Genomic DNA, 12,053 nt, shown 5'->3' with positions numbered 1-12,053 from the left:
TGGGTGTGAGCTACGGCTGACGCTTACTTCTTTGCTTCTGCTGCTGCACTGCGATCGACGCCAGGATCCCTCGTGGTCCATGGCTGGTGCATTCTTGTATACAGTTTCTATGACAATGGTCAACAGATACATTGTTCCTGTGCTTGTTGGCCAAACGTGTCCTATGTAAGTAACTACGGGCATTGCTTCTGAACTTAGGATGGCATGGGTGGTTTTATGTGTGTGTGTGTGTGTGTGTGAGTTCCTCGCTCCGTGCAGCACAGCTCGCACGGATGTCGGAGTACTGACTATCTTTTCTCCGCGAAAAATCGGCAAAAATGAAAGAAATCCAACTCCCTCACAATTGAAGCTCCACCAGGAGCAACACAATGAAGGCCGCGGCGGGATGTGACCGACCGATCGAAGAATAGGGGACTGCCAGTGTTGTATGGGTGTCTTTTTTTAGAAAGGCAGTCCCTCTTTGTCTTTGTTGCTGGTCGGCTTGCAGCAGCAGCAGCAGCAGCCTTGTACTGCCCAGAATAGCATCCGTTCATTACTTTGTGTTCGGAACAAATATCAAATTTCTGATTTATGCTGCTAATTTTTTACGCGACAAAATCAAATCATATTAATCAAGATTAATAGAAACATTAGATCGGATTCGCTATTGCCCTAACTATGATATCCCGTCTATATTGCTATCATCTTACTCTGTCTAGCGTCAACGCTGGGTTGGCTCATTGGTCAGTTCGGATGTATGAAAAACTAAGCGCCACCAACATGAATCGTGTGACCTTTTTGAGATCTATAGGACAATTTTGTTGACTTTTGTGTGATCTCAATCCGTAGACATTTTTTTCCATTTAGGTCCACTATTCCTCTGTTCATTGTTCGAACCGTTGCAGAATCCTAAGTAAATAAAAACATATTTTTCTCCTCAATATCCTTCTATCACCCGTAACAGTAAAGCTTAAGGGAGCTGCACTCAGTATGTAATATGCTATATTAAGTCGACAATTAAAAAGTGGAAATGAGACGAATATTATTTATATTTTATTTAAAAAAAATTTTATCTAAGACGAAAGCGACAACAGCGTACTCTCAAGTTGATCTATTTGTTGCTTATTCCACACGAGCGTACAACATCACCGATAAATTCGATAAAAGTAGATAAATGGTGTATATATATATACATATATAATTTCTCTCCAATTAATTTATAAATCGGCGTATGAGTCGTATAGACCGGTATGTTAACTTAAGATTATATGGCGCACATTCATGAACACCTAGAACAAAAGTTGTTGTCTATGACTGCTTACGACAGCAACATGAGTATCGTAAACAAATGACAAAATAAATGAAAAAAACTTGGCTTCCATGAGCAAGTCGTTGCATTTCTTGGTACGCCTGACATTCAATTCTATTTAACACAAATTCAAGTTGTGTGAAACAAATGCTTTGTTACACCCTCTGCTCACAGTCAACTGTTGCCCATCGGCAAAGAATCGAAGTAGTGAGTAAACGTAGTCGTTGTAGTACTGTCTAACTTAGCCCCTCTACCGAACTTCCCTATCTCATTTCGACTCTGACTCGAAGTAACTTGCCATTGTAAGCACGGATGTCCTAATAAAGCATCCGTTGCAGCCCTGCCAAAATAGCCCGACTACGCCTTTACAAGCAACAAGTTTGCCCTGGGAAGAGCGATACACTCTACAGCCCCCTTTCGTTATGCTATTTCTATATAGCTGGCGGGCGATGCATGTCTATGCGCTTATTACAAGTATCGAAATTAACGACAACTGCGAACAAAGTAGCGGTATTGAAGAAGGCGTACGCAGCCGCTTCATGACCACCCGAAGTATATCGGTTCTATGGAGTGGGCGGGTATTTGGTATTCGCTCTCTTCTATCGCTACACAAGAGTCCGTTTAGATCGACTATCAGACCAACACTACGGGATTGCTCTTGTTAGGGACAAGACAGCTAAGCAGAACAGGACGAGCGCTTCACGGAACTTCATGTTCTACGACAAGGCAAAGCAGCAATACCGGCAGCATATGGACGGGAGACAAGTCACCCCGCCAGATGTGTGTGTGGGGGGTAAATAGCGTAGAACGGAATAAAAACAAAGAGCAGAAAAAGTGGAAACGCTTAAATCGGACGAAAACGTTCACCTCACGATGAACCTTTCGAATCGTCTTTTATTAACGCTTTTTACACATAAAATGAAGGCTCTGCTGCCATTCTACGTCGAAGTGTTTTTGTTGTTTCCGGCCTCTTGAGCCGCAGGAAGACGATGCAGGAAAAGCTCGAAGCCAAAAGTATCGCTGATGCGGCGCAGTCCGAACATAGCGAACACCGGCTTGGGTGTTGATGATGCCGCCAGTGGTTATGCCTTTTACGCTATCTAGGAGATAATGTTGGGAGGCGCGAATAGTGAATGATTCAACAATGACTGGAACGTGCTAAGCTAGATCGATCTTATGCTGAGCTTGCAATGCACGGAAGGTAAATTTTCCTTCTTCTCTCTCGTTTGAAATTGGTTTTTCCCAGGTTTTTAACTTACAAGTCCTAGTCGCGCAATAACGAAGCGCACAACTAATCTGAACGCTGAAACAATCGACGTTCAATAACGAAGTTCTCGATATGTAAATCGCATGTGGAAATGTGTATGTATGAAAAAAATATACGAAACTCGTTCTTTGTTCTCAGTTCCAAAGATTCGGCATCAATAAAAGCGCGTTCGGTAAGTTCTCAGGTGTTTCATTGACAACTTTTTGTACTTTACTTATCAATGAGATTTCACCAAAGGTAATTTCTATCTCACAAAGATACAGCGTACTTACTTATGCCTAGTTTAACCGAATTTCTTCGCCTTCAAGCTTATGAATACTACTTCAGATTCCAACGATGAATCCTACAAAAAGTCGACCTTAAAAACCATTCATTAGTGATATTATCATTAGCTTAGTGGAAATTCATTGCGATCACGATTTCTTCATTTAGGCGTAGCTTACTCCGATCTAGGTCAACATTTTCTTACTAGTCCAGCGGCATGAGGAGAAGCAGCGGTAACTGGCCGCATGACATGCGTGTTGAGTTTAGGAATTGTTCATTTCTACACTTAGCTGTAGATTTTTTAATATAAGAAGTTTTTTTTTCTCCTCAATGAAACACTTCTGCGATGCTAAAAGAAGGCAAATGTTAGACCTGGCGATCACCGCAGATGTTATTCTTCGACCGGTACACAAATTATCTGATTTGAGCTTGAAATGATTCAAAAATAACTCCACTGGAAGCTAAAAGTCTAAACTTCTATTAGACGAATTTCACATGATAGGCTTTCGCACAGAACTCGATGGTTGCGTACTTCCCTAATGACATAGAATCTCTGATGAAATTAACAGCCGTAAATCTACCAACATCTAGCGTCTCTTATATGATCCAGTTGCCAGATATAACCGCAAAGAAAGAAACTCCCTTAGCGTATCAAAAATAACCACCCATTTTCATGTGGCTGTGCGTCTTTCAATTATTTGGGACGAGTAATCATTCCCGTCATCATAACAATTGCATACCCAGTACGTGTTTGCAAGCACATGAAAGGGGGGTGGAAGTAGGGTGTACGATTATGCACACTCCTTGAAACACTCCGTTCGTAACACCATGGCTTGCGGTGTACGTATGTACGCATGAACGCGGTGGCGTTTCTGCACTAATTTCTTTCTGTAGATACAAGTTACTTTTATCTTCACTCGGCCTTTATTATATTTCTCGAGGTCACATCCTTCCTATCATTGTTGAAGTCGTCATCCTTTCGTTCCATCTACTGAAGAGGCGACGTCGGACAGCGTCTCGTAGAGAAGGATGCTTATTGCTGACCAGCTGTGAAAAGCGGCCACATTGCTCCCTGCACGGAGGTACGACAAGATATTCATCTTGTCGGACGGACAGCCAATACACTAACAATCCATCCTTCACAGGTACGTAGGAGTAGAACAGGATTAACAGTATAGTACTAGAATCCTCTCCTTCTGTCGTCCGGATTAGATCTCCTGACAGATGCCGCTGTAGTATTGATGAAAGAGTCGGATTTCAGAACAGTCATAGCGGAGACTATAACAAACACAAAATAGGATCAATTTCACTTTTCCAAGGCAGACACAGGCACGGTCATGACGAGCGGAGGAAAAGCAGGGAAAATGACGAAAGAAGAAAAGGAAACAGCCGCAACAAAATGGAACGAGTTAAAGTGCTGCAAAAACAAAGCATTACGAGGGAAAACGAGAGGCAATGAAAAACAATGACAGACTTTCGATGCTCTCGTCCTAGGAACAGCCGAATTTGCCAGGTTGGTCTTGCATGGAAGCTTCGAGTTTGAGGAGGAGGTTCTATCGTTTTTGAAACACTGCAGGTCATACTAGGCCCCGGAGACGAACCGCTGTCTGGATTCTCAGTATGGACCTGCTGCTGTTGCTGGTACGTGCGCCAGAGTCGGGCTGGCATTGCTCTAAGAGGCTTACGTCACTGTTCGTCGTGCCGTCAGGACTTCGATTAATGGGTGTGTCCGTCAACCACCTGAAGTTAGGGGTCGTTGCTTCCCGCCAGGTCCCAGTGCGATCGTCCTACTGCTGCGGCTTCTGCAGAAGTGTTAAATCAACAACGATCGCCATTTAGCAGAATCGAAAATGCGCTATTTTTGAGTTGAACCGGTTTGAGTCGGCGGATTGTAGGTCAGATAGACAGACGCATAACAGAAGTCTTAACATATACAAAAATCGTCTACGAACTATGCATGATATCTGCGATGTCTTCTCTTTAGCTGGTAATTGATTATGGTACTTCTTCAGATGCAAAATACGCTCGCAAGGTTGTATTCGCTATTTCTAGATATTCTCCGAACGTAAATTAATCTTGAGATAAATCGGTAAGGATCAATTGTCACTATTTGCCATATTCTGCTGACCCCCTCACACACTGCCCCGGGGGTCTGACCAACTTCTCTATACAGCGACAGCGAGCAAACAGCGAATAGAGCAAGTCGAACTATCTTTCAACGAATGTGTGAAGCGATGCGCCAGCGTACCTGTCGTCTGTATGCGTGTTCCATTTTCTAGCATTCCCGATAGCGAAATGAATAGCGGCCTAATTGAGTATGTGTGCGTCTGCGATAATGCTGCTGTTTCACTTCCGTTCCAGCACGTTTAGCTCGGTACCTAGTCAGACTTTTCGCAGGACAAACTATTGTACCTCTACGAAACTCCCCCGTTTAGACAACTGCTGCAGCAGGATGCTATCTGAATTTACCGTAAAAGCAGCGATTCTGTAGCAGCGGTCGATCTGCCTGAATGCAGCACCGTGATGCAGAACCGGTCTTCCGTCGAGGTGGTCCAGCCCGATTAGCTTCATACCACTTTTACTTTCTCTCCTGCTTCTGCTGTAAACGCAATAGCCGTTAAAGGAGAATGAGGTTCGCTGCTGTTATAAGCGCTACTAGTGCGTTTGTCGCGTTTTCTTGTATTAGAGTACCAAGTGCTATAACGCATTGACTATGCAATAAAAGTGGGAAAGAGGGCGTCCTGTGGGTCGATATGCGCTATTTGTTCCAGGAACTGCCAGAATTCGTGTTCTGATGAGACCCAACCCGTTCAGAAACAAATAGCCATATAATAGGCCATCTGACACTGGAAAACTTCTACCCGGCCCTGTTAGCCTTGCGTGCATTTTCCCGCTTGTGTTCTACTTGTTCTGCCTTCTCGACAGGCTCATATCTCTTTATTGCTTTCTCTTAGCGAACTTGCCAGATTATTGGTGTTAATAGCAGTAGTCGCTATTTTTAGCGTGTGTGAAATTTCGAAAGTGCTGTTACTCTTCCAGCAAGGCTGCCATAGCGCTAAACGGTCGTCATCTGTGTTGGCGTCTGTTCCACACCTAAATGCCAATTTTGACAAGGTTGAGTATGTGGGAGCTCTGCCCATTTCGATCGCCCACTTTTATTTATATTCTTTGGAGACATATCGCTTCTAGTGCGCACTAACAAGTGCCAGAGAACCAACTACTGGCAACAAGTGATGAGGCGTATGCGTCTTCAACACTAAGTGCTGAATTGGAAATCATGGTTCTGAACGTCCGTTTACTTATGTAATGTCATTTTTCGATATCTTAGCTTGATGCTTTGGTTTTTAGAGGTGCCGTTCGATGGTGGCTGACCCTCCGTGATACCGTGAGACAGATGAAACAATACAGCCTATAGCAAATGCTGACAGGTTATTTAATGATGTGAACATAAAAATAATTCGTTTGGTTCGAGGTCTTATTTCTACGGAAAAATCACTTACAGTCAATTTCGAAATGGAATTTTGCTATACTGACAAAGCAGTGCTTTATAGGCTTGTGGAGACTTCAAATGGGCTGTAATCCTAGTTATCAGCATGGAGAAAGAGAAGCAATAAACGCACGTTACGGAGATGTTCCCCTAGCCTATACCATAATGCTCAATCAAATATGCCTTCCTTCCTCAAGGACTCTGCTTTCGATTCATTTGCTTGTTCTAACCATCTATTAACATTGCCACACTTTTATTTTAACAGAAGTTCCGTGCCGTTACAAGACTATCTCATCGTACATGTTTTCTCATTCGTCAGCTCATCAGCCAATTACCACCACCAACCAATTTTACAGAGCAAAGGTTTTTTAGTCGAATAAATTATAATGGTTAAATACTATAAATTTCAGTTACTAATACCGGAATGAGCAAATTAGATTTATAATATTATCAAAGTGATTTTACCAAAGTGATCGTATTTAAGAAAATAGTTGTTTATGTACATCTGTCCCTGTACAGTAACACCGCTTACTATGCACTATCTAAAAAATATTCCCAAACAGCTACAGCGTAGGCTATAAGTGATGGCTGCTGTTTCTATCTCTCTGTCATTCCTAGTCAATGCACACCTCTATCTTATCAAAAAAACTCATCCGAGCACTGTGCTTATCTTATAATTAAACAATACAATCATTCAATAAAAGATCTTGAGAATCAAAAAGCGGAAAATAAGTGGTGCATCGTGCATGCATGGTGGATGCACGCAGCACACACACGTTCTAACAACTCTATAAAATTAGACCGAATGATCATTTCAACTAGCATATTGAACTTGTCGCTTCTTTTATTACATCGCTCAAAAATCTCTTCAGTAGGTGTATATATATATATATATATATATATATATATATATATATATGTATTTTTTTTAACATCGTAACGCAGCAAGTATAAATGGTTATTGCATAAGCAATAATGACGATAAACTAAATTGATTTGTATTTGAGGAAAACCTTAGCGTTGAAAAGCGTAGGTTAAAAGCGAAACAGTTGATTAGGATCGAGGAGGCAAGACGAGTTAAAAGAATGGACTCGCCAAATTGAGGTTCTGCCTTCACATTTAGGCAAACGTAGCGTCCGGTTGGATATTTTCCCCTGTATATATTGAAATCATCGGTTGGAATGCCAGTGAGCTTGTTGCACTGCCTAATACCGTGTTGATACAAACAGTCCAGCTGCATCGTTTTCTATGATTTGTCGTGCTATGTCGGAAGAAGGAAAGCAAACAAAGGCGCCGGCAAAGCGTTTCGACTAGATAAAGAGAATTAATTAGGCGCCTTGTATAATTCATACAATAAGGCACAGCATTCTACCAACAAGATATATGAATCTAGGCTTCCAATTGGGTAACTGAATGTACCTACAAGTTGAAACAAGGTGAGCAACTGGACGAAAAAACAATGCCGCTACGTATCTGACGCGAAACAACAACATATTCCTCGACAAAAATATCAGCAACGCAGGTACATTGTACATTTTTATTTGTATCGACTATTTGTATATCTTTTTATTATATCGAACGTTTGCTAAGTGTCCTTGCTTCAGGATAATCATGAGCCGGCTAACAATCATTGATGTGAACAAGCTTGCTCAGCAAATGTGAAAGATTGCCAATTACGATCGCTTTCGGAGCTGATAGTCTATTTCTGTCGCTTATTTGGCTTCATATGGACGAGACAGAGGAAATGGACTGTGGACGGGTCATCCGCAGTGCCGATATGTCACCTCAGCTCTCTGAAGCCTGATCAGCCTATGAAAAAAACGTCAGGTTTTTGCTCGCGCTCTTCAGCTTGTTTCACTTTCTTGCCCCCTGTTGTTAGCTGTCAAGCCTAACTCGTTCAGATCAATCAACTAGCGGTACGGGTAACACTGAATGATACTGTTGTGTAGGCACGCTGTTTGCTGAAATAAGCTTTGAATGTGTCTTTAGATAGAGCTCTAATTAGGTAGTTTATTTTTTGCCTAACTGTCCTAATCATCTCATTGTTCGATCTAACAAACAGCAAATACGTCAGTCTTTCTCGTGCGGTTTTCACCCTCTGTCACCTGCATGGATACTGGCATCTGGAGGAAAAGAGATACAATGATCGAAGGCTTTACGGTTCGTTTGCAACTATTATTAGTACTATTGTTTATTATCTCGTGCTCACGTAAAAACTGACAGCTATTATATTGCACAGATGTAACTTTTAGGAAGTAATTATTAACTGTCTACAAAGAGGGCTAAATAACCCAATGACCGACACAACCCCACCATCAAAAGGGTTTTATAGTCGAGTTTTTTAAAACGGAAAATGCTAACTAACAAGCATGGTCATTGAACACAGCAGTAATTTCATGTTTTGGAAATTTTAGGATGTAGGATATCTGTCAATGTTACAAGATGGCAATTTGAGACAGATATCATCGAGATTGGACAATTCATTTGCGTCGTTCAAGGGCTACGGTTCTTCCCTGTGGCTTGCCGTCTCTTCTACCATCGATTGGGTGGCAGCTGCTGCTGTCTGTCAGTCGTCAGTCAGCCATTCACTCTGTCAACGAGAAGGGGTTTTGAGGACGATGAAGTCCTTTCAGAGGAACAATGAAATACCAAAATACTACGATACCGAAGAAGCAGCATGTTTGCCGCTTCTATTTTTAACCTGATACACCCCGCGCCTCCTGGCCACCCCCGCCCTATTCCCTTTTGCTTCTTTCCATTTCCTACTAGATAGAATCAAAGTCTCGGCCAAGGTTGTAATATACTCCCGACTCAGAACTCAGATGCGTGTGTAAAATCGTTGCAATAGCATGAACAATATAAGCCTTGCTAGCAAACAATTTGATGACTAAAGAAGTTCTCTATCAATTTCAATCAAATGAATTTTGTTTTCAATAGTGTGTATGAACATGTTGAAACGATGCTGTCCTCTTTCACATATGTGTGCCTCATTTCAATGTTCAACATGTACTAGATTAAATTTTCACATCTATCTATATGAAATTAAATTATTAAAACACTATCGCTAAGTAGAGAATTTCGCGTTCTAATAATTTAATTTCGTATAGATTTCAACGTGTACTACAGGGCAGACAGATGACGTCTTTGGGGCATTTCACTACATTACCAGGTATAACTGAATAAATAAAGATTGAGTCTTTGATACATAGTATTAAGTAGCTTTGCTTTGTCGAATTAGAGTAGGCTGAAATGAGTAGCGATCTTTCCATTGATCGAACGTCGCAAACATTTTGCCATATTAAATGCGCAAAAAACGGAGATGTAAACAATCTTTGTACTCTCAATAGATATGAACTGAACTAGGCTATCGGATAGTCACTCTGAAGTCACTCTGAAGTCAGGCAGCAGCCGACAACCTCTTCCATCATACCCAAAACATATCCTATGAATGTACCTCAATTCCTATAAGTAACACATTCTATATAGTTGCCTATTACTTACCGAACCTTTAAGCTGGAGCCTTGTGGTGATCCAGCCTTGCTCTAAGGCCAGAACAGTCTTAAGGAATCTATTCTGTCTCGGATCAATAACTATGCACCGCAGGCTGTGTACACGCCGCGTTTACTAGAAAACAACGATTCTATCTCAAATCATCGATCTTTGTACTTTAGGCGAGAGCGTATTGTCACAGTTTTCGGTGGCAGCCACCTGAAGGACCGATAATAGCAAAAAAACAGCGATATTTAAAGGTTGACACATTATTTAACTTGAAATGAGCAGGCATACAGAAATGTATGAAAAAAAAAAAAAAAAAAAAAAAATATGTGTCAAATATCGATAAAACCGGTATTAGTTGATACCACATATGATTACGTAATCAAATATAGATGCATATGCATGTACAGTTTTGCAATACATGTTATCATATACCGACCCGAAGCCGATTTGAAAAAACGTATATGCTTTTTGCCAAAAAATATCCACTTTATTTCTAGGAATAGAAGAAACATCAACAACGTCATCAATGATTCGCAGGAAGCCCAGAAAGTAAACTATTACTTCATATGTTCAGGCAATACGTTTGCGGCTCATTCGTGTTACGCAGAGTTCTTCCACACGAAGCTTTTTTGCGCGGCCATGAGTAAGCTCATCAGAATCGCTGTTTTTTTTTTTTTGTTTCTGAAGAATCCTTATGTCCAAGGTGCGGTAAATCTTCGCCGAATAATGTTACCTCGAGCTTTTCCTGTTCATATTCTCTGCTGGATTCAGATTTAGTGCATTCCAACGACGCCGCAGCTGCTGACGCTGAAGTTACTCGTCTGGAAGGCTACGACGCGTTATAGCCCCTCGCTGACCAGAAGCGGTGGCGATAGATGCAGTTGTGGGCTCAGGGCAGTTTCGCTGGCTTTCTTTAGTCACGGCAGCGCCACCGACGGCAGTTTGCTCTTGTCGACACTTAACTTACTTTTAAAACACTTCCATCCTTAGCCATCGTTCTTCTTTTTATTTTGCCTTCTTTTAAGCACCCAATGGGCAGTAATGATACCTCTGTGTCGCTCAGTGTCGTACAAAAGAATTAAGTATACCATTACAGCTTGAGGGCAAAAAGAGAAACAGAGTGTTTGCGTTGGAGATGGGGCAGAAAAAAGAGGTGGCAAATACCAGCTTCCTTTTGGGGAAGCGAAAACGGTCAAGCGCAGAAGAGATGACGAAAAATGAGGCCAGCATGGAGATCGAGAAACGAGCTGGCAAGTGAAAGATGGCACTCACCAAAAGTTATCAACTATTTATCACATCTTCGAGTGTCTCGCAACTAAGTGATGTTGAGCAGCTTCATACTAAAGCGATACGTGTAGTCGAGTTTAATTGTTTTAATATGGACATTTTTTCCATTCTTATGCCTTGTATGTGCTTTCGTGAATACACTAATTGACTACTGCAGCGAAAAGTGTCCCGCGTTAGCACTGAAAAACCGTCTCCCATCATAGTGCTAACGAATTTACCAAGTTTGTTAATAAAACCAATTCGATTTGTTAAAGGGACCTGTTAAGGCCGCAAAGATCTGTTCTGGGCACGGTGTGTTGTGTTTGGCTAAATCGTGCTTTTTTTTTTTCACTCAGTTCGTATGTAAGCACCTAATGCTGCTGCTGCTGCTGCAACAAAAACGATCTTACCAATGAAGCATGTGGCCTGACGTACAATCGTCACGCCTTAATAGCTAACCACTTAGCTGTGTAAAGATGTAGTATCCCTTTAAGGTAAGTCCTGTTAACCGTAATGCTAACAGGTATGCACGTAACTCATTTTTCAAGAATTGCTTATATAGGAGTGACGTCTTAGTCCTAAACGAGCATTTCTGCTGCCATAAGATGCAAGTATTATCTCTTACGCGCGATTTTTGGACAAGATTTTCTCTGGACAAAAATATGTCGTGTGCTGTATCGTAGGATATATGCAAAAAATGCATTATTCATACCGTGAGATTACCATAGTTTTTTTTTTTTGTAAATATAACCCAGCTAGTTGATTTTTTATGGAAACGGTTAACTCTGAAACATATATATGTTTGTACGTGGTATATTTCCAAATTTTAAGTCATACGAATGGCGTGAAACCGATTTACACCGTGACATAGGCACTGAGATGTTGCCTTTGGCATATGTAAGAATGATACAATGAATCTAAGATAGCTGTTTAGTCTTGCGACAGATATACCCTGTTGAAATAGAACATTTTTTTGGACCAAC

General features: G+C 41.4%; 1 protein-coding gene across 3 annotated transcripts in view; it reads left to right on the top strand.

The window, feature by feature from the left end:
• Positions 1–9,517, top strand: part of LOC111263964 (uncharacterized) — a 29,395-nt gene extending 19,878 nt beyond the window's left edge. For all 3 annotated transcript variants that reach the window (XM_022839505.2, XM_086969883.1, XM_022839506.1), the window contains exons 2-3: positions 8,369–8,466; positions 8,721–9,517. In XM_022839505.2, coding sequence (XP_022695240.1) covers positions 8,369–8,466; positions 8,721–9,011 — 389 coding nt within the window. In that variant the 3' untranslated portion in view covers positions 9,012–9,517. The remainder of the gene's footprint in view (positions 1–8,368; positions 8,467–8,720) is intronic.
• Positions 9,518–12,053: the final 2,536 nt, after the last annotated feature.

The sequence above is a fragment of the Varroa jacobsoni genome, unplaced genomic scaffold (assembly GCF_002532875.2).
Source record: "Varroa jacobsoni isolate VJ856 unplaced genomic scaffold, vjacob_1.0 scaffold_805, whole genome shotgun sequence".
In the NCBI taxonomy this organism is placed as follows: Eukaryota; Metazoa; Arthropoda; class Arachnida; order Mesostigmata; family Varroidae; genus Varroa; species Varroa jacobsoni.
Note: the sequence above shows the minus strand (reverse complement) of the source record. Positions and strands in the feature narration are given on the sequence as shown.